The sequence below is a fragment of the Leuciscus leuciscus genome (genome assembly GCF_965113295.1).
Source record: "Leuciscus leuciscus genome assembly, chromosome: 5".
NCBI classification, from domain to species: domain Eukaryota; kingdom Metazoa; phylum Chordata; class Actinopteri; order Cypriniformes; family Leuciscidae; genus Leuciscus; species Leuciscus leuciscus.
The window spans coordinates 28,023,725-28,051,700 of NC_138729.1; the positions used below are offsets into that span (position 1 = coordinate 28,023,725).

The 27,976-nt window shown below is 38.6% G+C and overlaps 2 protein-coding genes across 6 annotated transcripts; both read left to right on the forward strand.

Moving 5' to 3' along the window:
• The first annotated feature begins 338 nt into the window (after positions 1-338).
• Positions 339-18,869, forward strand: gucy2d (guanylate cyclase 2D, retinal). Of its 4 annotated transcripts, none has more exons than XM_082169129.1 (21): positions 339-2,339; positions 2,512-2,599; positions 5,316-6,335; positions 6,858-7,159; positions 7,907-8,282; positions 8,381-8,459; positions 8,563-8,674; positions 8,915-9,034; positions 10,736-10,819; positions 10,960-11,136; positions 11,350-11,506; positions 11,622-11,771; positions 11,919-12,067; positions 12,648-12,811; positions 12,891-13,083; positions 13,614-13,788; positions 14,436-14,534; positions 15,906-16,000; positions 16,887-16,972; positions 17,070-17,155; positions 17,601-18,869. In XM_082169129.1, exons 3-20 carry the CDS (start codon positions 5,516-5,518, stop codon positions 17,152-17,154), a joined length of 3,423 nt encoding a protein of 1,140 aa, XP_082025255.1. In that variant the 5' UTR covers positions 339-2,339; positions 2,512-2,599; positions 5,316-5,515; the 3' UTR covers position 17,155; positions 17,601-18,869. The 4 variants fall into 4 exon arrangements, with proteins under 4 accessions (XP_082025255.1, XP_082025257.1, XP_082025254.1 ...); XM_082169131.1 differs by having other exon boundaries at positions 5,320-6,335; XM_082169128.1 differs by having other exon boundaries at positions 339-2,599.
• Positions 18,870-19,617: 748 nt separating this feature from the next.
• On the forward strand, positions 19,618-24,829 carry LOC309498434 (uncharacterized protein). Of its 2 annotated transcripts, XM_082169200.1 has the most exons (4): positions 19,618-19,932; positions 21,538-21,609; positions 22,565-23,528; positions 24,068-24,829. In XM_082169200.1, the coding sequence occupies exons 3-4, from the start codon at positions 22,596-22,598 to the stop codon at positions 24,077-24,079; spliced, it is 945 nt and encodes a 314-aa protein (XP_082025326.1). In that variant the 5' UTR covers positions 19,618-19,932; positions 21,538-21,609; positions 22,565-22,595; the 3' UTR covers positions 24,080-24,829. The 2 variants fall into 2 exon arrangements, with proteins under 2 accessions (XP_082025326.1, XP_082025327.1); XM_082169201.1 differs by lacking the exon at positions 21,538-21,609.
• Positions 24,830-27,976: the final 3,147 nt, after the last annotated feature.

The following is a 27,976-nucleotide window of genomic DNA, read 5'->3' on the forward strand; positions in this document are numbered from 1 at the left end:
GGAGGTCCTCTTTCTGTTAGGACCATTAATGGGGCCAGTAAAGGGGAAGGAACGATTAAACTGGATCAAGTGACAGGCGGCAACATTCTGTCAGGAAACAGACTCGTAGAAGTAGGGAGTAACAATAAAACAGTCTTCATTTAAACAGGTAGATGGTAAATAATTATGTTTCAGGCAGAAAGCAACCATGAAGATGATGAAGCAATGGGAGACGGGAGTAAAGAATATGCACAACTTGGGTAAGTCCTAGCTGAGACCAGAAAATGATAACGTGTGTGGGGGGTGCAGGCTTTTGTAGTGTGGCGCAGATGAGGGTGATTGCCAGGTGCTAGGGGAGCCAGGGAGGATGATGGGAAGTAGTACAGAGGTGACAGGTGAATCATGACACATTCAAAAACAGACCAAACCATTACTTTACTTTGAGGGAAAAGAATGGTCCAAAACATACACCACCCTTCAAAAGTTTGGGGTCTGTATAATTTTATAAGATTTCAGGATTCTTTGATGAATACAAAATTCAAAAAAGCATTTATTTGAAATAGAAACCTAAGCCACTGTTATGTGTCTGAGCTCTATGGCTAAATGTCAGATTTTCAAATGTAATCGTTTTATTGCCTTGGGCCATTTCTATTTTACAAATCAATATTTAATATTTTGGTCAAACTAGTTTGTATAAAGTCCCAATCACTGCTCCAGTTTTGGAGGGCTGCTCAAGGATATAGTCAGGGCGTAATCTTCACAGGCTTTGACCTTAAAGCGCTTACCACTCCACAAGCTCTGAATGACTACCTCACAGCTCCCTCTCTCTTGTTTCATATATCTCCATCCTTCCATTTAATTTTTTAACAGCGTCTCATAATAAGAGCTTGCTGACCTTGTACCCTTTATCCAGGTCTTCTCCAGGAAGCCTTTAAACGCTTTTATGTCTGACCCACAAATATCAGGCTGAAAAGTATTTTTTATGTCAAAGCAAACTTTATTAAGAAGAGTGTAATAGTGTTGTGTTATAGGACTCAATGTCACAATGAACAAAGGTATCGTGGCTTAGGGCTTCCTGGGAACTCAAATCTCATTTCACCTGTTGGGCATTCCTAGCCAAGCTTATAAACTCAAGAAAGATCAAGAAGAAAGGAGGAGGAGCAGGAAAGAAAGAGGGACACACTGACACTTGGGATTTTTTAATGTAACATGAGGACGTGTTACACTAATGGTTTAACACCATCATCTTAAACCTGTTGCAGAAGTTGTGCTGTGTGATCTTCATATTGTCCGCTTTTCTGGTCATTGTGTTAACTTGATGCTCTTTTACTGTCACATAGATGTATGTAGAGACATGAATATTTTTCCTCATTTAATTCCCCCCATAAAATCAATAGTAGCCTACCTCTGGAAAAAAAAAGAGACTTTAGTCATGTCAGTGGCCGAGAAAAATCTTTGACCCTAAACAATGTGGCTGCCACACTGAGTACCAAATACCAAATACTACTCATTTATTTCAGTTACTATTTTCTGAAAATGTTCTATTATTGGAATATTAATTACGGCTGACTGTGAATAGTGAATTTCGGGGGACCGCCATATTGGCCAGTGTAACATAAAAAAATTTTAATTACAGAGTGCACCTGAGGAAACAAGTTGGAGCAGGACAGTACAGGTACAATCTGTTACATTTGTTGGCGCACTGTTGATCCTACACAGACAGTGCATGGGATCAAATTCTCAGCTTAATTATCAACCATCACGCAACTGTCACGGTATTGCATTAAAAAGGAAATAGTCTGCAAAAACCAACCATTTATAGTTGGACTCAGAGAGTAGAGATAGCTAAAATGATTTTAAATAAATAAATAAATAAATAAAATGTCTAATGTTGTGACTGAGAGTGTGAGTATATAAGTTTGGTGAATATTTCAATTTACTTCAAATTGTCAATCAATATCAATCAATATATTTCTAAGCCACAAGCTCACATTCACTGAGGAGGCAAAATGCCTTTTGCCATGTATGTGTGGATTATAGGCTAAAGAGGGTTAAGAAGTCACCTCTTAGATTCCCGGCCTGCCCCTCCTTTCTCCTCTGCTCATTCCTTGTCCAGCGCTACCTCTCTCTCTCTCTCTCTCTCTGTGTCTGTCTCTCTCTCTCTGTCTCTCTCTCTCTTTCTCTTTCTCTGTCAGTAAATCTGCGTGTTCCCAGTAAGACCCAGGACTCAGAGAGGCTCTTGTTCCAGTGGCCTCCCCCATTAGGCTCTCCAGACTGGGGCAGAACTCAGTTTAATAGAGGGCCTTCAACCTCCGGAGACCACAAACCAAAAATCAACTATCCATTGTAATAAGAGAAAGGTGGATTTCTACTTCTATACTTTTTATACAATTCTTTTCAAAGACATTTTTTTAAAGACTGCTCTTCTATTTGTTTTTGCATGGAATATTGGTCTTTTCTCCACCTTCAATTTGGACTTTTACATTTTTAAATTGGATTTTGTCATCTACATCCACCTCTCTGGGAGTGCAGTTCTGGTCTCCCGCTGGCTCTTCCCAGACTCTCTGTGTTCTAATGGAACGAGCACTCATCATGGCTCTCAATTTTCCAAACACACCAGGTTAGCCAATATTTTGCTCCTCTATTAAACAATCCTTTATTAAGAGTAAAAGTAGTTTTCAATATTAAATTTGCTTGAGTAGTCCTGGATTCTTAGAGAATTATAGGACTTCCCTGAGGGATGCCAAGTAATCTTAGGTTGTTACAACATCATTAGATAAAAAAAAAAAAAAAAATTAAAAAAACATCATTAGATTGCTTTGGCTTTTTTGAACTTTGTATAAGCAGAGTTTGTTAAATAATTTTGTTTATGCATTATTTTATTTCTCTATTCTGTTTTCTTGTCAGCCAAAAAGTAGTTTAGACTATCTAATTTTATTGGGTCTACTTAGTTAAATGTCAACTGTCTGAATCAATTTACGAAAGATGTAATTTGCTAACTATGCTAACCTTCAAATATATGATTCTTTGTGGTGAAGAAATATTATTGTTCTATTATAGGTGTCCATTCACTATAATGTTTTTGTATGTTCAGTCACTTAAACTAACACATTACATACTTTATACATATCCAGGTACAAAGGCCACAAAATAGGCAGTGTAGAGGAAACTTTACTGCAAATACTAAAAGAATGTGACATCACCATGTTATATATCAACTTGAATGTACTACATATATGTTTTTAATACATCATTGGCTATAAAAAGGAGTTTATAAGTAGACAGCTAGACAGAAAAACTTTCCAGTATTCTAATTTCGATTTTTTCGATACTAATTTTGTCTGTGCAGCTTAATATCCATCAGAAAGACACAAAATATGATCCATGTGTACATGTTCAGCAGTAATTTCCAGCAGCCAATGATCAGCTATATTAATAGCATTGGCGCATTTACAGTAGATAACAGGACATCCCCTTTGAATGTAATAGCAGCCTTAACAAATCTTATTGGTAACGAGGAATATCTAGATTTAAAACCTCTATGAGATGGCATGTATATATGGAGCTGACATAACCATATTGTCCTATTATATTAGCTTTGATGACTAGATTTACATATTTAAATACTGCAAGTGAAATATTTAAGTAGCTTGTATTAGGACCAAAAATGTGACATTCCTTTCGCTAATGAAACTATTGTGCTGTTATGCCGTACATAAAAATTGCTGCGGTGTAGCAGTGATCCAATATTACAGACAGTAAATTACTCAAACACGGGTAACCCGTCGTGGAATCCCATGCAATCCGCTGTAATCCTGGGGTATTTAAGTGCTGGCTAAAGGTCCAAAGAAAGAAAGAAAGCCAGACGGTTAAGACATGAGGGAAAGAGGAAAGTTATACAGAAGTAATACAGAATACTAAAGACATGGATTAAAAGGTTGAAGAATAACGAAAAATCTGAGAAGAAAAGACTTCTGACAGGTCAATAGATACAGAGTGATGATTGTGTAAAGAGATAAGGTTGATTAAGATTAAGATTGATTAAGCCTTATGTTATTTGGCAGTTATTATGGCCAGGGCTAATGGAGGCAGAGCTTGTAATCTGCTTTCTGCCTGTTGAGCAATGGATAGAGGCAGAGAGAGAGACAGCCTGGTACATGTTGTGTGACACTTCACCCCAGCTCCACCTTTAAACACAGATGGCACATGAGTCAGGTGAGGAAGTGGTTGGTCAGCTGACCAGACCAAGCCTACAATCAGAGATCAGGTCTCTAGGATCGCAATGGAAAGGCCAGAATGAGTAGTGGTTTGAAGAAGACTTCTATACCCTGCTTCCTATTTCTCAGTTTCACTTTGGTCACCACAAATCCTTTATTAGCAAACCAAACAGCATTTAATTGAGAGTTGCCACTTTGAAAAGAAGTAATAGATAGATATAATTCTGTTAAAAGAAATAATATGAATATATAAATATATTTCATCCTCGCTAAACACATAATTCAGGCTGGAACCCTATATTTCTGCCTCAGTACAAAATAAAAAAGTAATTGCTAGATAGTTTAAAATAAGAAATGAAGTCACATTGTGAGATGTAGTCACAATTATGATTTTATCAAGATGAAAAGTCATAATACTTTTTAGGTGGATATGGGCTTTACTTTTCAGACTCATGCCAAAAAAAGGATCTGCTATTATTTAATTTTTTTATTTACATATTTTTTTATGTTTTTGAAAGAAGTCTCTCACTATAAGGCATTTATTTGATAAAAAATTAAGTAAAAACAGTAATATTGTTACTATAATAATACTTTTTACATTAATTGTATTTATTTATTTTAAAATGTAATTAATTCCTTTTAATAGAATTATTAAACAGTAGCCTATATAAATATTTATATACAAACAGTGTGTGTATATCTGCTTAATATTTTTTGTGGAAACCGTGATACAATTTTTCAGGATTATTTGATGAAAAGAAAATTCAAAAGAACAGCATTTATTTAAAAATTGTTTGAGACATTTATTGTCCTTGCTAAATAAAAGTATTAATTTTGTTCAAAAAAAATCTTACTGACCCCCAGCTTTTGAACCGTAGTGTAGATCTGTTGACCTTGGTATCATTATGTATGACCCTGATGCTGATGTTTGAGCCACTTTTGCATCACTAATAAATAAACAATGGTGAAAAGAACTACAATATTCTAATTCTAAGAAGAAAGACTAATTTTGTCTTTTTCTGTTCTGTTTCTGTCCCTTGTCTTTCCCCCTCTCTTTAACCAAACCTTTATTGTTTCTCTCAAACACAACTGCACACATTTGCTCCATCTCCATAACAGACAGTGATGGCTGGTTATTGTGCAATAGTTTTGGGCTAGTGCCCCTCAGTGGGTAGAACCCAAATCGAGAGCTGGGTGTTTTGAGTGTGTTTTTATCAGCCTTCATACTGTCCCTGAAAAAATATTCATATAAACACACAACATCTCTCAGTGGCACCTGTTTTCTCATCATCCCTGACACTTAACAGTAGAAAAAAAAAATGGAAATGGATGACCACAGAAACTCTAGCTTTCTTTGCCAGTCCCACCAGCCACAATGGCAACCACAGTCTTCAGCAGGAAAGCGACAACGAAAACCAACCTCAAAACAAAAAGCAAAAAGCCCCCATGGCCCAGCGAGCTCAGTGTCCTCGACCCCAGTGCTACGCAGCCACAGCTGGTGGGGGAACAGTTTGCTCCTTCCTCTAGTCATGCTATCATACTTGCCCTGTGAGGCCTGGGGCACCACCTTCAAAATTGCCATCGTAGGACCATGGGCGTGTGACCCTATGTACTCCAAAGCCCTGCCAGACCTGGCTGCCCGATTAGCCATTAGCCGTATAAACAAAGACCCCGACCTCAACAAAGGGTACTGGTATGATTACACACTAATTAATGAGGATTGCTCGAGCTCGAGAGGCCTGGTACGCTTTGCCGAGCTGGAGGGTTACGGTGCGGCCTTTCTTGGACCGGCAAACCCTGCCTACTGCACTGCTGCTGCACTGCTGGCAAAGAATTGGAACAAGGGCATCCTGTCCTGGGCTTGCCTGAAGGCTGACATGATTAAGGAAATGTATCCCTCCTTTCTGCGGCCGCTCCCGTTGTCTTCTCGCGTGCTCTTCTCTGTGCTGCGCTTTTTCCGCTGGGCACATGTTGGGATTATAACTGCGGAGAACGACATGTGGGAAGCGACTGGGCATGAACTTGCTGCATCCCTGCGTGCTCTTGGTCTGCCAGTTGGCACGGTTGTTACCATGGGGGCGGACAAAGAGGGACCACGACGAGCCCTAAAGGCAATACGAGAGATGGATCGAGTGAGGGGTGAGTTCTGAGTTATGTTTAAAAAGGTACACTTAAAATGCGCAGCAATAACTCTTTACTAAAGTTTTTAGAACTTCAGTTAAAAACAGAAGATTAGAACAGTGGTTAGAGTTTTCAAATGAAATGATCTGCTTCTATATCCTCAGTTATACTAAGATAAATTAAATCTGTGATTATATATGATTGAAAATATTATCCATATGTCATATAAAAGAAAATGTATGCAATCTAAAATGTAGCCTACTGTACATAGCCTACATTTAAAAAATATATATTTATTCCATTATTTTAACAATGTTTATTTATAATTTAAGTGTGTGCTCTTCTGTGAGTGTAATATAATTAGGACACACTATAAATATTATTGGGGCAAAAAGTTTGTTACATCTGTTATTGTGTTATATCTCATTGTTTTTTTTATTTATTAATTATTAACATCAACTTATTCCTTCATTTATTGCTCAATTATTTTTCCTCCCTCTTCATTTGTGTGTGTGTGTGTGTGTGTGTGTGCGCGCGCAGTTGTCATTATGTGCATGCACTCTGTTCTGATTGGTGGAGAGGAACAGTATCGGTTGCTAACTTCAGCACTGGAGATGAGAATGATTGACCGAGGATACATCTTCATTCCATATGACACACTACTGTATTCGCTGCCATATAAAAATGTGAACTATCCAATCCTGGCCAATGACACCAAACTGCGACGAGCGTACGATGGGGTCTTAACAATAACCATGGACCAAGGGGAACAAAACTTCTATGAGGCCTTTAATGCAGCACAGGAATCCTATGACATCCGCACCAGCACACCAGCTGAAGAGGTAACACATTGACCCAGCTAGCAAACATTTTTTGAAATCGAGTTTGAACTCGTCTTACCAAATGGTTTTAGAACTAGTGGTCTCATTTTAAACAAGCAATATAGGGACACAAATAGCAAAAGCAAACGCTATAGTTATTAGAAAGAATCTTTGCCACAATAGTGACTCTTCAGATGTTTTTTTAGCACAGAAAAAAAGGCGTTAAGCGTTATTTATTTAATATGTACATCATTTGTTTATGCTAAGACATTTGCAGGTTGGTGTTTTGTCTCTAAATGATTCTGATAAAACAGGGTTATAATAGTTAACTAAAACCATTTATTTCGTTACTTGAAATAAAAGAAATGTTACCTGAAATCAAATCAAATATTTAGAAAACTATGGCACTGACATGTTTTAATATATTTGAGTATAAGTTTCTTTCAGTTAAAACAGCTCAAACATGCATTTTAGTCTGGGACTAAGTTTAAGCCTTGTCTGTGAAACCGGGGGTTGATGTACTAAAATAACAAACTGAAATGAAAATTAATAAAAAAATATATAGACACATCCTAATGACAAATGACCAAAACACTAATTCAAAAAACAGAATATTTGTAAAAAAAAAAACTATAATAGTGATACTAAAATAACACTTTGATAAAGTGAACAACAGACACTTATTAAGTTTTCCTTGGTATGAGAAATTGCTTAGAATGACTCTTGTGTTATTTGTCCTATTTTTTTTATTTTTTTCTTTCTTGGCAGGTTTCTCCATTTTTTGGGACGATTTATAACATGCTCTATTATACAGCCATGGCTGCAGAGAAGAGTCGTGCTACGAGTGGTGGGCGCTGGGTATCGGGTGATGCACTGGCTAACAACGAAGGTGGATTTGAATTCAGTGGCTTTAACCAACAGATATCAGCAGGTTCTGATGGAGAAGGAATGCAGGCACGCTATGCTGTCCTGGATTCAGATGGATCTGGCTCCAGCCTACACCTAACGCACGCCCTCGAAGCACCACACACGTATGGAAAATTTGGAGGGTTGAAGTACTTTGGGAAATCGATTCATTTTGCTGGAGCGTCTCCGAGCAGTGACTCAAACTGCTGGTTCAGCCCTTATATTGCTTGTAGTGGAGGTGAGGAAGCAGAACTTATGCCAAATTTCATAACATTACATTTTATGACATCAACATCACGACTGATTCTGTTTCTCATTCTTTCTTTTTTGTTTCAGGCCTGGATGGAGTTTTCTTCCTCCTTTTGTTGTTTATTGTGTTGATAGGTGGGGCAGGTGTCCTTTTTCTCCAAGTAAGGTATGAATTGACTTGCTTGAGTTTTAGCAAACCACCTTGTGTTGAACAAGTTTATAGTCTTACTGACAAACAAATAAGGATATGAGTGTGTGTGTGTTTCCAGGAAACACGGTCAGGTGGGCGTATTTGGTGGAGGAGGAGGGGGAGGAAGCGCTGCTAAGATAGTGCTGACACTGGATGACTTGGTCTTCATCAACACCACACTCAGCAGGAGGGTCAGTCACAAATGCTCTCTCTCTCTCTCGCTATGTGTGTCTGTCTTGCTCGTAGACTTTGTCTATGTCTCATTCACTTTCAATTTCTCTCTTTGTGAGTAGAAGCTGAATGAGGAGAGTTTACTCAGAAATTACTAGAAATTAGAAATTACTCAGTCATTAATTCTCTCTCTTCTTCATAGATTATTTGTGGATGCCTCTCTCATTATCAATTTCTCTCTCTCTTCTTTCTCTCTGTAGAAGCTGAATGAGGATAGTATGGTGAGGAGTCAACTAGATGTTAAAACCCCACACCACTCAGTTTCAGCTCGCAGTTACATTACTTCCTCTCCTGAAACGTCCAACGTTGCTGTGTTTGAGGTGTGTGAAATCTGTGCGTTTTGTGTCCAGACATACACCATATTAAGCTGTTAGCAAAGTGTTTTGGTTCTATAATAAAGCAATATCACTTAAACAAGAGGAATTTTGTTCTGAATACCAGAAGGTAACCAATGTTTCAGACAAAATTTGACCAGTTAGTTTTTGTAAATTTTTGAATATAGTTCCAAAGAAAGCCTAATGCACCAAACTGGAACAGCAATTTGAAAGGAGTTGTGCTTCAGGTGTTCAAAGTGTTAAGTAATTTTTTACTTACAGGGGTTTTCCATTTCCTACTCCATAAAAACATATTTATCTAATTTGATACCGAAAAGTAAGACTGATTACCCGTAAATAACGGCTAGTTAGTCATACTATAGTTTCTTACTAGTTCTTAAAGGTTTAGTTCACCCAAAAAATTTAATTCTGTCATTAATTACTAACCATTATGTCGTTCAAAACCTGTAAGACCTTAGTTCATCTTAGTAACATAAATTAAGATATTTTTTTATGAAATCCGAGAGCTTTGTGATCCGTCCATAGGCAGCAACATCATTCCAACTTTCAAGGCCCAGAAAGGTAGTAAAGACATCGTTAAAATAGTCCATGTGACTACAGTGGTTCAACCTTAATGTTATGAAGCGATGAGAATACTTTTTGTGCACAATAAAACCCAAAAATAACTACTTTATTCAACAATTTCTTCTCTTCTGTGTCAGTCTCTGACGCTCTTCATGTGAGCACCTCGACACATGCGTGAGCTGCTGACGCAGGAGCCGGATTTCTCACGTAGAACCCGGAAGTGCTGCACTGTGTTTACAATGTGAACAGCGTCTGAGACTAACACAGAGGAGAAGAAATTGTTGAATAAAGTAATTGTTTTTGTTTGTTTTTTGCGCACAAAAAGTATTCTCGTCGCTTCATAACATTAAGGTTGAACCAATGTAGTCACATGGAATATTTTAACAATGTCTTTACTACCTTTGCAATGACGTTGCTGCCTATGGCTGGTTCAGAAACCTCTCGGATTTCATCAAAAATATTTTAATCTGTGTTCCGAAGATGAACGAAGGACTTACGGGTTTGGAGTGAAATGACGGTGAGCATTTAATGATAGAATTTTCATTTTTGGGTGAACAAACCCTTTAAGGCACAGCCTTAACACAATGGCTATGTTTATGTAACTGGCCCCAGCAATGCTGGATTTTTAATCAGGGTGCTTGGTGATTAAAGTAAGCGCTAAATTTTAAAAAACTGTACGTTATTGCAGGCAAACTAAGCTTACAATTAGATTAGAGGACTGTGGTATAAAGTAGCCTGTATATTATTATGAACAACATACAGCAGTTAGTTGTAAATCAGATGTTGTAGAGACATATTAATTATATGCAGAATATGTTGAAAGCTGCAAATGTCTGTGTTTCACAAAATTCTACACATCACTTGTCCCTTGAGTGTTTATCAAACTGTACATTATGTATTTAATTATAATATTATATAATTAATAAAACATACGTACCAATAAAAGTGTAGTCCTCATAATTCAATTTAATCCATTTACAGGACCTTACTTAAATGAATTCCATAGAATTATACATATTTCCCTCTAAACTCAGTGTAGGAAATGAGAAAAACAGAGTCAGGAGATTCTGTTTGCGCATGTGGTGTGGTTTTGTGTTCAATTGAATTGTTCCGTGTTGTCAGGGTGATTGGGTTTGGCTGAAGAAATGCCCCTGTGGAGATTCTGTTTCAGAAATCGCTGAGAGCACACAGGCCATCTTTATCAAGGTAAGAGAGAGAAAGTGAGAGAAAAGAAATTAAAGTTAGCTAATAAGTTGTGGACAGGTTTTTAAAGGAAAACTGAATGCTGCTTACCTTCTATACCCTCTTTTTTGCTTCTGTTTGCTCCCTTCTCTCTCTCTCTCTAGCTGAGAGACATGCGCCATGAGAATCTGAACTTGTTTCTGGGTCTGTTCCTGGATAATGGCATATTTGGCATTGTTACGGAGCACTGCACCAGAGGCAGCCTGGAAGACCTACTCAACAATGAGGAAATGAGACTGGACTGGATGTTCAAATCCTCTCTTCTCCTTGATCTGATCAGGGTGAGGAATTGAAGTGATGGAAGGAAAGCTCAATTAACAAAGGGTTGAATGAATGCATAGATGAACAGATATGTAAGAACAACAAACTCAGTAAGAAGATGAAGATATGGATGAAAATGTGGTAAAGAATGACTGGCTAAATGTCAAGTAATGAACTGTCAAAGATGTCACCTGCGTTCATCTTCTCATACATCTCTGTCAATTTTCTCTCAGGGAATGAAGTACTTGCATAATCGTGGGATTATTCATGGACGCATGAAGTCAAGAAACTGTGTGGTAGATGGCAGGTTTGTTCTGAAGGTTACAGATTATGGCTTCAATGAAATCATCAACTGTCAAAACATCGTCTTGGAGGACAGCAAACCGGAGGGTACGTATAATACTTAAGGAAAGTGTCATGAGAACCAGGATATAGAGGCTCCTCTTGCTTGCTTTTCTGTATTCAGTCTTTCTGGTTGACTCTGATCTCTGTATCTTTGATTCAGATCAATTTTGGACGGCTCCAGAGATCCTGCGGAACCCTAATCTGAAGAAGAAGGGGGCGTTTTCAGCAGATGTATACAGCTTTGCTATTATCATGCAGGAGGTGATCTCTCGCTGCGCACCCTTTTGCATGTTGGATATGCCTCCTGAAGGTTTGACACTATCACACACCACTACATAATTGCTTACCACGTCGATGTTCATTTTTCCATGTTTACCTAATTAATGGAGAAGCTGAAAATAGCAATGATTTAATTAAGCTTGTTTAGAGCAATTCAGTTGTGTATCTCTGTGTGCAGAAATCATAGATAAGGTGCGCTCTCCTCCACCGCTGTGCAGACCCACTGTGTCTGTGGATGAAGCTCCGCTGGAGGTGATTCAGATCATGAAGCAGGCCTGGAGTGAGGAGCCTGACAAGAGACCCACATTTGAGGAGATCTTCAAACAGGTACAGCTTCTTTTTCTCTCATGCGCGCACACACACACACACACACACACACACACACACACACACACACACACACACACACACACACACACAAATTCTCATGAGATCTGTCTTAAGATCTTTAAACTGAAGATCCTTACACACACACACACACACACACACACACACACACACACACACACACACACACACACACACACACACACACACACACACACACACACACACACACACATCTAAGTTCGCTATCCTTGTGGGGACTCTCCATAGATGTAATGGTTTTTATACTGTACAAACTGCATATTCTATCACCTTACACTAACCCTACCTTTAACCCTACCCATCAGACATAACTTTCTGCATTTTATTACTTAAAAAAACAAAAAACATCAACAAGCTGTTTTGCTCATGGGGCCCAGAAAATGTCCACACAAGGACAAGGATTTTGGATAGTGCCACCTTTGTGGGGACATTTTGTCCCCATAATGTAGGTTTTACCAGGACACACATATTCACCATATAAAACATAGGGGAGAAAACAAAAAATTCTGTTCTCTGTCTCTTACTTTCTTACTTGCAGTTTAAAAATGTGAACAAGGGAAAGAAGACAAATATAATTGACTCAATGTTAAGGATGCTGGAGCAGTACTCCTCAAACCTGGAGGATCTGATCCGAGAGAGGACTGAAGAACTAGAGGTAGAGCGTCAGAAAACTGATGCTCTCTTAGCCCAGATGCTGCCCAAGTGAGTCCCACTGCAGTCTAACTTCACCCTTCTTTCCCTATTCTCTTCTTGTTTCTTATAATGCCATTCTGTCTTTCAGGTCTGTGGCCTTGGCATTAAAGACAGGAAAGCCAGTAAAACCGGAGCACTTTTCAGACGTCACACTGTATTTCAGTGATATTGTGGGTTTCACCACCATTTCTGCTCTGAGTGAACCTATCGAAGTGGTCGATCTGCTTAACGACCTCTACATACTCTTCGATGGAATCATCGCAATCCACGATGTCTACAAGGTCCGCATGAGCTTTTTTATGTTTGACTTATACTGTTGTGGAGATTGAGGAGATTCTTTCATGATACTGATCTCATAATATCAGATTTAGAGTGTTTTTGCTGCAGATCCCTTTAAAAAAATCAGAGACTCTCATAAAAAAAGGTACAAAAGCTGTCACTGGGGCGGTTCCCTTTCAAAAAGTAAACTTTTGTACCTTATTTAGCTCTAAAAGGTGTATAATAATGCCCCAAAGGTTCATATTAGTACCTAAATGGTACATTTTTACACGTTTGAAAGGGTGTGCCCTGGTGAAAGGTTTTGGACCATTTTTTCTGAGAGTGCATAAAAAAGGGAAAATACTGTAAAATTTCTTCTTTGGTAAGATATTCTTTTAAAGATTTTAATCTTTTGATGGGCTAAATTAAAATAATAAATTATTTATATAACATTTTATAATCTGAGGTCATTTCTATAGCACATGCAAACAGTTTTTTACAAAAACAGAATTTTTACAAGGAACATTTTATAGGACATATTATATATCAACAGGTGGAGACTATTGGTGATGCGTACATGGTGGCATCAGGTGTTCCGAACCGAAATGGTAACCGTCACGCAGCAGAGATGGCCAACATGTCTCTAGACATTCTGCACTGCATCGGAACATTTCAAATGAGGCACATGCCTGACGTCAAAGTCAAAATCCGCATTGGACTCCATTCTGGTAAGAAAAGCACAATGCACACAAACACTTACACCAATAACATTCAAAAGTTTAGGGACTTTTTTTTTTTTTTTGCCTTTTTTTTTTTTATTGAGATCGAATAGTAGAGAACTGACAGGAAGCTAAGTGAGAGAGAGAGGGGGATAGGATTGGGAAAGATTCCCGAGCCAGGACTCGAACTCTGCACTACGCGTCAAAGCGCTGCCACAAGGCTTCAACACAGTTCAAATAGCAATATTGTAAAATTACAAATTTAAATGAACCGTTTTCTATTTTATTGTAAAGCACTTTACTAGCACTTTATGCCCTTCTCACAAAGTAAAAAATCAGCCATATCATTTCAGTGCCAAAAATGGCCTAGTCTTACATCACCAAACTGAACATAGTGCTAAATGTAAATACGTATTTACACTTGATCCTCTGATGGCTGTATATTCCTAGAACAAGTGAAATGTAAATCCCGGGCATCATCCAATTAACAGATTCATCCAATTAGTAAGCACAGTGCTGGGCCTTTCCCCCACCCCCCAACTCAACAGAGATCACATGGTGCTTGCACAGGTGTGACTGACGCAGCGCTATGCAATTCTATCAAATGTAATGCAGTCGCTAATGTCCTAACTTATTATTTATGTGTGTCTGTACAGGTCCAGTGGTGGCGGGTGTAGTTGGGTTGAAGATGCCTCGGTACTGTCTATTCGGGGACACAGTAAACACAGCTTCCCGAATGGAATCCACAGGGTTGCGTGAGTCCACCTAAAACTTTTGTGTTGTATATGTTTATACATCAGCACGTGTCTGATACTAACAATGTACGCTTTTTTGACTTGTGTCTGAAGTCGTGATTCCAGGAATTTGTCTCTGGCTAAGGTTCAGTAGTTAGTGCTTTGTGTGTGTGTGCTGATCAGTGAGTGCATGTCAGTGAGAAGCTCAGAGGGCTTAAAGTGAAGAGTTCCCTGTAAGCTCTTAAGAGTATAAGCCAAATTAGAAAGAAAATTCTGCTTTAAAGCTAATGTCCTCTTAGAACTCAGCCTCCGCTATCACCCTGAACTCTCTGACCTTTAATCAGGCCTTCTGTCACATTTACCCAAGAACATTTACTTCACGTTTCAAGCTGAAGAACATGGACAAAATGTGTGAAATTTGATTAAAGATTTGCTAACGCACTACCATTCAAAAGTTGTTGTTTTTTAAATGAAATCAATACTTTATATTCAACTGCTCAAAAGTGAAAGCAAAGACATTTATAATGTTGCAAAAGATTTTGTGCTATTCTTCAATAAAATCCAGATTTTTATTTATTTATTACAGTTTCCACCAAAATATCAAGCAGTAGCACTGTTTTTCAACATTGCTAATAATAATGAATGTTTCTTGAGCAGCAAATCAGCATATTAGAATGATTTCTGAAGGATCATGTGACACTGAAGACTGGAGGAATGATGCTGAAAATTCAGCTTTGGCATCACAGGAATAAATTATGTTTTAAAATATATTAAAATATCTAACTAGCTATATATAAAATAAGTGATTTTGTGAAATATTATTAAAATATTAAACTAACTGTTAGATATTTTACTGTATTCTTTATTAAATAAATAACATTTGTAACTTTTGAATGGTAGTGTGCATTGAATTAGACTACCTCAGAATTATTGTAAACATTATCATATTGTACAAGAAGACTTTGTTTGAAAATCAGGTTGTTTCAAATTAATCTTAAATGAAACATTAAAGATGTTTTCATCATAGACTGGGCCACAAAGGTCCCACGTTTAGTACTGTGTGATTTCACCTACGCAATGAAATTGACTAGAACACACTTGCCCAGATAATCTGAAGGAAACGAAAGAGTGACAGAACGTCTCCAGTGATGTAACTAAGCCTAGTGCATCAGATCGAAAACTTTAACAGTTAGAGGCATACTGTCATCTAGTGGTTTCTCAGGGAACATCTTTACCTTCAAATAGAACTCTGCACAATGTTCTTGATGAGTCTGTATGAACTCATACAGAAGAAATCAGTGTGGGCAATGATTAAGTGATACATTTGTAACAATTTATTTTGATTTATTATTTATTTAATAATTAATTTAATTGCTCTCCCTGTTTCTACAGCTTACAGAATTCATGTCAACCAGAGTACTGTTGATGTCCTGAACAGCCTCAAACTTGGCTATAAAATAGATTGTAGGGGCAGGACAGAGCTCAAGGTACACACACACAAACACACACACACACACACACACACACACACACACACACAGAGAGACACACACACACACACACACACACACACACACACACACACACACACACACACACACACACACACACACACACACACACACACTCACACACTGACAAATGTTTCTTCAGTTCATGCATTTTTATGTCTCAGTTGATTTTTTTTATTAAAATAACTATAATGCTAACTATGATCTAAACAGACAGTAAAAAAAATCATCAATTCAATATTTTTTGTGAGAGTGATTGTATAATAAATACATATTTACACAATTTCATCTGTCCCAAATTTCTGCCATCATCTCCGCCGCAACAGACAAGTTTTGTTCCTAATACAGATTTATCAGACGTTTTACTTGTTTTTAAAGATTTTTTGACACTTGAGAAATATGAGACATGTGATGTATGTAGAAAAAAAATCAAGGCAAATACTACTTGAATGCTAATTATGAAATAAACGAAAGAAAGGAGATGACCAATTTATTTAATTTTTTTTTTTTCAATTTCCATCACCGTCATTTCCACCACATGATGTTTATTACACAGAACACATCATTTGAAATGTGATTGAAAAGAAACTAAAGGTTCATGACTTTCAGAAAAAAATGACTAAAATAAAATAATTCTTCACTGTTGCATATATGTCCTCCATTGGACATATATGTCCTCCATTGAACAAATTCAGTAAACTAGTGTGAGGGTGAAAGTGTGTTTCAAGGTAGTTTATTTTTTAACAAGTCCCACGAAACACACACTATAACCGAGGGAACACACTCTATTATACAGTATTGTACTAAATGCCTCATAAATGTCTTGAAGCCTGTCATATGAGCTCATGTCATTCTCTTACAGGGTAAAGGTGTAGAGGAAACATTTTGGTTGGTTGGGAGGGAGGGATTTACCAAGGCACTACCTATACCGCCAGACCTTACTCCTGGGTAAGAAAGAAAAAACACTTCTGTATGCATGTACACCTAGAGTAAACTAAACGTGTTGTGTTGATATGCTGATATCTTTCTTTATGTTGCCACAAAGGGCGAGCAACCATGGTATCAGCTTGGATGAGATTCCGGTTGACAGGCGGCAGAAATTCCTGGATCGACAAAAGAAAATGAGCTGAGGTTGAGAACAGAGACATTTCAGTGATTTCAGTCACATTTGTTTTATTTCTTAGTTTGGAATATTTCAGTTTTCTGCCTAATGAATGGATAAAAGAGTTGACAGTTCACTAATTTAGTTGCTGTAACTATACCTACAGTACATGTCTTAGTTCTGTTATTCACCCTGTTATTCCAAACCTATATGATTTTCTTTCTTCTATGGAACAAAAAATATATTTTGAAAAATCACTGGGATCCAATGTTGCTTTGGACGGCATTTAATTTCTGTTGTGTTCCGCAGAAGAAAGAAACCATACAGGTTTGGAAACATGAGAGTGAGTAAATGATGAGAGAATTGACTCTTTTTTTTCTTTTTCTTTTTTGGTGTCTGTCCCTTTAAGCTCTGCAACTTAAGGTTGTTCAAACTTTTGAACTCATGCTGTTCTGTTTCTGTGCCTTCCAATAGGCTGTGATGCTCATGTTTCTGCACCAGCCTATCGAATTTAGGAGAAAGTGGGGCAAGGGGATGAAAGGAGTGGAATGAGGTGTTCAAAAAACTTTTTCTACCCGATTCATTCCAAAAAAGAGTGGAAAACCTCACTAGGACATCTGACAAAAGGCACAAACACTTGACCTGAACGCCAGTCCATCGAAACCATCAACTCAACAAGATGGCATGTACCAGCTGCTATGGATGGTCACAGAGAACTTTTTTTTTAAACTGTATAGTTTATACTGCAGTTCATCCAATACTAAATGAAAGACACTGCTGAGATCACAGCTCATCCAGACATGAAAATGAGAACAGCAGCACATGCCTCATTCATCTGTGATCCCTCCAGTTAATCCACTTCTACAAAGAGATTTATTTTCTTCATTTCATTGTTTATAAGACAAAAGTGAAGGATGGTGCTTGTTTATAATGGCACCTGACAACTTAGTTATAATTCAGTGGAAAATAACAGCAATAATATCCATGTGTTGAAATTATTTAAAATACTGTGTTGAATTTATTTGCTAGGAATATCAGGCTATAATAAATAGGTGCTAGTTCAAAAAAAACATCACATTCTTCACATTTTCCTTTTTAAAATGCTTTCATTCTGTTTCATTTCATGTGGCACTGTTTGGCCTTTATAGAAAGCGAAATGCATTCAGAGCAGTTTCCATGGCCAATAAAACAACTTTCAAACCCAAGACTATATGGCAGAGAATTACTTGCTATCATTTGAGTAGCTTACCTCAATTGTCCTCTTTGAGTTAAGAGTAAGAGGTACTTTAAAAAAGGAAACTCGCCGAGACAGACACAAACTGTCAGGTTTATAACAGCATGGCACATTATACTCTGCACATTCCATGCATAATATCCTGATGTCAAACCCTGCTTCAGAGTCCTGAAATATTACCAAAGAGAAAACATATCAGAAATGTATCCAAAGATTATCTCAGCACTATTTTGCCTGCTCATGCACTCTGTAAATATATGCTATGTGCCCCAAAAGGGGAATTATTTGAAAGAATGCCATGACAGACTTTTAAATGTGTGGTCTGGATATCTTCATTAAGATAGGAGGGTTCTGGCGCCTGTGGCTGTCCAGGATGACGTTCTGTCACCTGATACCTAAAGCACAATCAGGGGAGCTACAGTCACAGCGGGATGTAGCTGAATATCAATAGCAAATCTCACCATTTTATCTTGTCTGTGATTATGTAAATAAAAAATGGTTTTAGTGAATGTGCAGATTCTTTCTTATGCATGTGCTTATTTAGCTCCATATCAGTATGTGAATCCCCAATATGTAGCCTACTAGCCTAACCTTTACCTTCCTAGAATTATGAAATGTAAATCTTTGAATTACACAAGTAGCCTAGCTGAAGTTTCGCTCCACTATTGGAATATTTTTTTTTATCAACAACAAAAAGGTTTAAGATTTTCTCAGTTATCACCTATTTTATGTTTGTTTGGACAGTTTCAGATAACATGTCAGTTCAAAGTCTTCTTCCAGCACATCGGAGTAGCAAATATAATGTAGCCCACAAACACGGATGTTTCACCCACACTGAACAAGAGTTACAGGTATAAGGATGTCAACACACAAGAAACAAAAGATCCCAGTGTTAATTCTACCAAGATGTATTATTATTAATTTAAACATTTAATCAAGTTGTATATCCGTGCGATGATAAAAGAAAGAAAAGACATCTCTGTTTTGCGTGCATATGTCAAGGCTAATATGACTGATTGATAAAGACGCGCGAAGGATTGGGTGTCAACTCGCGCTCGGGTGACTCGAGTAAACGGAGTCTGAGCTGAATAATAATTCGCCTAGAACTAGGACATGCTGGCTCCGCCCAATTATCAAAAACCATCTCGTTGATTGGACACAGAAACGTAAATGAGGCGGAGTCCATGGGTGTGTCATGAAGCGTGACCAAACTATGATTGGCTTTCGTCTCCCTCTATCAGAATCCGAATAGCGGCTCCTAGAGCCAAACCACATTTTACACATTAAGGAACTGTCTCTGGTAAAGTGGCGCTGATACTAACACAGGATAAATAATATTGTGCCGTCTTTGTCATTGTTTTCAAATTGAAGAAGTGTAAATGGTCCGTCAAGAAACCAAACGAATTATTTTGACATTAGACCAATAATTTCCTTATGCTTTATTTTAAACAATGTGCCTAAATGATGAGGGTCTGTCTTCTTTGAAAGAAGACGAACACAATTCCGGTTAAGTCAACGGAGAACTCACTTGACATGCACTTCACGGACTTCCACGGAGTACGGTAACATAAGGTAAACCTCTGGAAATATGAAATGTGTACATTTTATCTTATATATTCAAATATAGTCTACCTATTTGTTATCTGAATTGTTGTCGTCACCTCGTATTAGTTTATACAGGTTTTGTAACAACAGCTGCCTGAATGAGTTTATTTTCTGACAGGTGCATTTTACTGGGGAATACGTGGCTTAATAAGAAGTCACAGTAATATGTATAGACCGACAGGCGCATCTTTCTGTATTAGCTCGTTGTGTCTGCACGCGCATATTTCTCTTTGGCTCGCGCTCTGTTCTGCTGTCACGCGCGTGTGAATGCTCTGTTTGTCTACATGTTGCGAGGGCGCATCTAACTGCTTGGCAGCGCTCGGGCTCTCAGCTTCAAACCGTGCGAACCGCTCTTCCCCAACCCCCGTTGCACTGCTCAGCCCAGCCAGCGAGGGCGGGGCCAGCCCAAATAAATGTGGGGAGGGGAAAAAAACGAAGACAACAAACCTTAAAAATGTAGGCCACGGCGCGTGACCCAGTTCCTCATGAACAACACAGCGAGTGTGAATGTGGAGCACGGTTATTATCCCCCACGCCCGGCACGGTTCCAGGGCGGGTTCTACTGTGTGTTTTTCTCTCTGTGCCAAGCAATGTTCGGGGGCTTTTAGACATATGAAAGAGAAGAAAGAAATGTTAAATGTATCCAATTGCTATTTAAAAAGGTAACTAGTTGTCGAAAGTTTTCGCGTATTTTACCAAGTATTTTACACGTCTCTACATGTTTTATTTTCTCAGTTTTATTTCTGTTTTGACACAAATGAAATAAGTAAACGAAATAAGAAATGAGAAAAAGAGTTTTGAACATTTATATGTAGGCTATATAAAATGTAAAAAACAAAAACAAAACTTAACCTTTTACTTATTTTATGCATCAGTTGTGTCAAAGGCAAATATAGGCTATCTATCAATCAATCTATCTATCTATATAGACCACAGCCCTCAATAAACAGCAAATATTTACAACTGAACAGAGCATGAGCGGTTTCACTCAGCAGGCTCATATCTTGCCTGGGAGCTTAATCTTTTCCCCTAATTTTAGATCAGATATGTTTTTATTTTTTTTATTTTTTACTATAGATAAAGCTTGGGGTGTGGTTGTGAGAGATCAGATCAAATGAATTTTCCATTAACGTGTAGCCTGTGGGCTGACCAGGTGGTAAATACATCTCTTCACCTGTTGATTACACATGGGGATTGAGCCAGTGTCAATTTCAATAGATGTGTGTTGTGATTTGAAGTCTGCCCAGGCTGGGGCTGGGCTGCTCCTATAGGCTTTTGTGTGGTTTTGATCATAGTGAATACAGAAAGAGAAGATTGTAGTGTGTGTGTGTGACAGATATTTTGTTTTGGGCCCCTTGGAGAAGGCGATCAGTCTGAAGCTGACCTACTTTTCTCCTTTACTCCATACCTGCAGAGCTATTTATACCCATGGCACAGGGCTACAGGAGCAACTCAGACCATCTCTCCCCTCACAAATACACACATGGCACTTTATGCTCACACACATGTGTACACATCTCCTGCCATCTCACAATTTTTTTTCTTTTGTTTTTTTTATTATAATTTTCCCAGCCTGGCCTGTGGAGAGCATTCCCACCCACCCACACGGCGTGAAATCCACACCCCCTCAGGAGTGCAGTGAGGGTGAGCTGTATTCTTTTAAAGGGTCTGGTCCCAGTATGCATGTGTAAGCCTGTTTCACATCAAAACATGCCTAACATGCTTTTCTGTTTAATCTATGTAATAAGGATCAACCCACATCTGTAATTATTTGTTTGTCCCAGAATGTTTGGAGACTTGAATTACTACTTATCACAAAAGAAAAAGTCATGTTGATTCTTGCTAAGTTGTTAAGTGAACAAAATATGCTTCATTTGAGTATTTCCTTTTTTCAAAAAAAAAAAAAAAAAAATGTTACAGTAAGGTACTTGTTACAATGGAAATAATATGGGGTGAATCTCAGTTTAAGTTGAACAGCCACAAAACATATAGCTAAATAAAATGCATGTTAACATGATTTTGTGAAAACTAACATACTAACCTTTTTTGCGAAGTTAAATCCAGCTGTCAACCCTAAAACGAATTTTACAGTTCAAATAATAAGCAAGTTTTAATACACGTGTTCAGTTTTTTTAGCTTCATTCTAAGCCGCAGTTACATTTATTGTAAACGCCTCATTGTAAAATTTAGTTTTTTAATATTTGTTTGTGGTAATCAACATTAAGGTGTGGTCACATTTACCATTGCTCTGAGGAATTTAACAGGTGAAATCCAGTCATGTCAATAGTAATCTATTCAATCAGGAGTTTCACCTGAATGCAAAAAAGTTCCCTGTGCTAATTCACAGGGTTGACAACAGAAACCATCTTGGTTTGAAAGTGACTTCTGTGTGTGTATGCATCACTACAATTAAAAAACAACCTTTTTTGAAACCTTTTAATTCTGAAATTTCGCTATTGTGCCCACACATTTATGCTTAACTTGTATTGAACCCATAATAATACTTTAACAAGGAATAGTCCAATCTTACACAACCGATTTGGACACTTTTATATTTCATAAGACCTTCATAACAATTTATATTTCTTTATGGTTACAGGAGACAAAAGCACCATTGTGCAGATAGAGGGATGGAGAACAGGAGGCAATTGCCTCTAGATGGAGGTGGCAATCCCAAGTGCTCCGCCTTAGCAGATAAAGATAAAGTGGTCAGGATAGAGCAGGGTGACCCAGACCCCTCAACACAAATGCGTGTGAGAAAAGACGATCTCTGTGATGTTCCTCGCAAGGTGCCTCGTTTCCAGTATGTGGATTTCCCTTCCCTGCACCAGTGCATCCAAAAGCTTTCCGTGCCTCCACTGAACGGTTGGCTGGGATCCTGCTCGTTGGCAAAGGCACCAAACTGTAGGCCCTCCAGTCCTAAAGAAAAGGTGCCCAAGTTTAAATACGTGGACTACCCATCTCTCCACCACTGCATTCAGCAGCTTTCCGTGCCTCCATTAGAAAGCTGGAGTGCAGGGCTGGTCAGCTTTAATGCAGAAGGGAGACAGGAAGCGTCTGGATTGCAGAAGAGGCCCTTTCAACCTGGGAATGTGAAGAAGAACCAGAGAAATGAGGCAGGAGTTCGAAACAACGAGAGTAGAGTTACAGGATTTTCTTTCCCAAGAGACACACACACCTCAGTCTCAGGCAAGGAGGGGAGGCCTCAACACAACTACACCTCAGAGGCTCCACAGAGTTTAGAGGAAGGTAACGCAAGGTCCTGTGCTTTGAAACCAGAATCTGGTTTGCGATCAGATTGCGGTTCCAGGTTAGAATTTGGTTCTGGATCTCAGAGCAACACAGCGGTGAGAAGCGACAGGCCATCGGTTATTAGCATGGTATACACAGATAAGCAGAAGCACTGGACAAAGGCAGATCACCTGGAAGAACAATTGAACTCTCCAGATTCAGTCGGACGGGTACCGTGGAATACCCTCCCAGAGTCAGTCTGCCCATTCTGCCAACAGATGTTCACAAACCCAGAGCAGTTCAGGGCTCACCAGAGGAGCCATAAAGATAAGGTGACTAATGCTAACTGTTAAGTATATCCAACTGGACAATGATTACATCCAGCACAACTTCTCACATACACAACTACATAGTCAACATTTGAAGTGGATCAAAAAAGTTGGCCTAAGACAAAAACGGGTATTGTTCAAAATGCATGTATAACTTTGGTAAAAGGTTTTTGATCCACTTCAAATGTATATTCTCTGTATGTCACTTAAAGGGATAGATCACCCAAAAATTATGAAAATTATTTCATTTACACCCACACAAAATAAGATATTTAAAATAAAACAGTGGTTTTGTATCCCACTGATTTTTATTTTAGTGGCATAAAAATTTCTTCAGAATTGTTTTGTTTCACATAAATAAATCTAAGTCATACTGGTTTGCAAAAACATGGGTAAATTATGACATAATTTTCATTTTTGCGTAAACTTTCCCTTCCTTAATTCCTTTAGTTTATTACAGCATCTTGCATTCAGCTTTAGCAACTTCTGCATTCAGCCTCCATTATTTCCAAGTAATCACAGTGTAATTCTTATCTTCACAGAGACCAAATTGATGTGCAGAAGAACTGAGTGAGAGCTGCCTTTGCAAACAATTAATGCCACATAACATGGAATCTTATCATCAGAGGCCTTCTTGTCTTGTGACTGGCTATAGTGGTGCTTGCTGGCAGGACTATAGGGAGATCAAAGACACGATACACACATTAGACAGTTTTGGGTTCAGACCTTAGGGAGAATGAAAGCTTTTGTCTTGATTTATAGTGTGAAGTCTGAAAAGGCAGAAATTGACAGACAGAAACACAAGCATACAATATGCATGTTTGTTTGCACACACCTAGGCGCATATGCTTGCAATGGTGCCGACACACACACACACACACACACACACACACACACACACACACACACACACACACACACACACACACACACACACACACACACACACACACAGAGAGAGAGAGAGAGAGAGAGAGAGAGTCCTATTTATGATTTAGAAGAGGTCAATATTTACTTCCCCACATAAGGATGGGGTTTCAGCTCAAGACAGGGGATTAGAACCAGATTGGTTGTCTCTTCCACACATATAATATGAGTGTTTTTACAGGGGTGTGTGAAGCTCGATGAACTGGTGCATAAGAGGATACATTTTATTACATGTGTTCACCACACTGTGTGCATGGTGGCAGGCTAAATATTTAGCTTTTGGTGCCTACAAAATAATGGCTATTGTTACTAATGCACAAACAAACAGGCTTGTTATTGATTTGTTACATTAGCTTCTTATTGTTTTGTATGTTTTTTTTAAAAATGTTTTTGGAAATTAATGTCTAGTGGCTTTGAGCTGGTAGCTTTAAATATTAAAAAATGTACCGCTTGTTTTCAAGTGTTTAGTTGTGTGAGTAAAGTTTTTTTCATACAGAAACAAATGTTTGACTTTTCAGTACAGGTATGCCCTGTGCGAAGAAAACCTGTTTGGCAGGTTACCTCGCGGTTTAAAAGTTTGGAGCTTTATATAAACAAAAGAGCTAAACAACCAAACTCACTATTTTCATTTTAAACCTTAAGTCTAAATGGTTTTTAAAAAAGTATAAAAAGTGTTTGACTTTATTTACAAACTTTTTAAGGAACATAATGTATTTACATTATAGTGAAGATCTGACCAGCTAACATCTGTTCCTTATTAAGAACTATACATTTATAATGCACAGTCAAGTAATTTACATTTTATCTTATTTAAAGGGGTCATGAAATGAGAAATACAATTTTCCTTGAGGTTCTGACATATAAAAGGTCATCATATTATAAGAATATCCTGAAAGTTTCAGAACTGAAAATTTCCTTGTTAGTCCAAAATCCGCTTTTATTGTTACCAGGCCCAGCGAACGACTCGTCCTGGACTGTGCCTCTTTATGACGTAATAGAGTATTGAAAGACCGCCTCTTAGGCCCTGTCCACACGGAGACGCGTTTCGCTGTATACGTATACATTTTTTATCGTATTGGCGTTTCGTCCACACGGATCCGGCGTTTTCGGAGACTGAAACCGCTATTTTTTGAAACCGGGTCCCAAGGTGGATAAATCTGAAAACGCCGCCCTTGCGTTTTCGTGTGTACGGCCAATCCGTATATTTTGCGAAACGATGATGTCATCACACCAAGTGTGAACTAGTCAGACACCGTTAAGTCACAGCAACTACATTTATGGTTTTTCATATTGTTCAACAAAGTTCTTGATTAAAAAAGAAAAAAGAAAAAAAGAAGCTACTGTGCCTAATATTATTGTTGTATACAGCGCGCAAGGTTTATCCAAGTCTTCTTCTCCGTTTTTAGTGTATGTCTGAGGCAGAATTACAGCGCCACATACTGGTCTGGCATGTATACTACATCGTTTTGAGTCGGTTTCAGTGGTTTCGTGTGTACGCAGATATTTCTTGAGACGACGCCGTGTTTACGGTTTTTTTTTTTTGAACGAAAAAAAAAAATATCGGATAGGGAAAGCTCTGGCTTCGTGTGGATGTGGCCTTAGACCGATCACTTAGAACCCACTGGCGTTAGTGAGATGAGGAAGAGAGAAGAGCACAGGGTCACTCACTGGAATAAAAATAGCATTACCTTCCAAAGGATCCTAATGCTAGGATTGTGGTTATTTATTTTCAATAATGTGAATGTCTCAATTGAACATCATTTATTCGTATTCGGTACATTTCACTGGATTCTTTGGTAAATCAGTCCGCAAACTCTGTGCAGACTTTACAGGCTTTTATGATATACAGTGGGGAGAACAAGTATTTGATACACTGCCGATTTTGCAGGTTTTCCCACTTACAAAGCATGTAGAAGTCATCATAGGTACTCTTCAACTGTGAGTGATGGAATCTAAAACAAAAATCCAGAAAATCACATTGTATGATTTTTAAGTAATAATTTGCATTTTATTGCATGACATAAGTATTTGATACATCAGAAAAGCAGAACTTAATATTTGGTAAAGAAACATTTGTTTGCAATTACAGAGATCATACGTCTCCTGTAGTTCTTGACCAGGTTTGCACACACTGCAGCAGGGATTTTGGCCCACTCCTCCATACAGACCTTCTCCAGATCCTTCAGGTTTCGGGGCTGTCGCAGGGCAATACGGACTTTCAGCTCCCTCCAAAGATTTTCTATTGGGTTCAGGTCTGGAGACTGGCTAGGCCACTCCAAGACCTTGAGATGCTTCTTACGGAGCCACTCCTTAGTTGCCCTGGCTGTGTGTTCTGGGTCGTTGTCATGCTGGAAGACCCAGCCATGACCCATCTTCAATGCTCTTACTGAGGGAAGGAGGTTGTTGGCCAAGATCTCGCGATAAATGGCCCCATCCATCCTCCCCTCAATACGGTGCAGTCGTCCTGTCCCCTTTGCAGAAAAGCATCCTCAAAGAATGATGTTTCCACCTCCATGCTTCACGGTTGGGATGGTGTTCTTGGGGTTGTACTCATCCTTCTTCTTCCTCCAAACACGGCGAGTGGAGTTTAGACCAAAAAGCTCTATTTTTGTCTCATCAGACCACATGACCTTCTCCCATTCCTCCTCTGGATCATCCAGATGGTCACTGGCAAACTTCAGACGGGCCTGGACATGCGCTGGCTTGAGCAGGGGGACCCTGCGGGCGCTGCAGGATTTTAATCCATGACGGTGTAGTGTGTTACTAATGGTTTTCTTTGAGACTGTGGTCCCAGCTCTCTTCAGGTCATTGACCAGGTCCTGCCGTGTAGTTCTGGGCTGATCCCTCACCTTCCTCATGATCATTGATGCCCCACGAGGTAAGAGCTTGCATGGCGCCCCAGACCGAGGGAGATTGACCGTCATCTTGAACATCTTCCATTTTCTAATAATTGCGCCAACAGTTGTTGCCTTCTCACCAAGCTGCTTGCCTATTGTCCTGTAGCCCATCCCAGCCTTGTGCATGTCTACAATTTTATCCCTGATGTCCTTACACAGCTCTCTGGTCTTGGCCATTGTGGAGAGGTTAAAGTCTGTTTGATTGAGTGTGTGGACAGGTGTCTTTTACAAGTAATGAGTTCAAACAGGTGCAGTTAGAGAACATGAGGGCTTCTTAAAGAAAAACTAACAGGTCTGTGAGAGCCGGAATTCTTACTGGTTGGTAGGTGATCAAATACTTATGTCATGCAATAAAATGCAAATTAATTAATTAAAAATCATACAATGTGATTTTCTGGATTTTTAGATTCCGTCTCTCACAGTTGAAGTGTACCTATGATACAAATGACAGACTTCTACATGCTTTGTAAGTAGGAAAACCTGCAAAATCGGCAATGTATCAAATACTTGTTCTCCCCACTGTAGAATCGACAGTATTGCCACAACATGTAAGTAACCCTGTTCATTCTAATGCCTGATCTTTGACCAGTGCTTTTTTTTCTTTCTTTTTTTTCTCAGTGTCGTTCC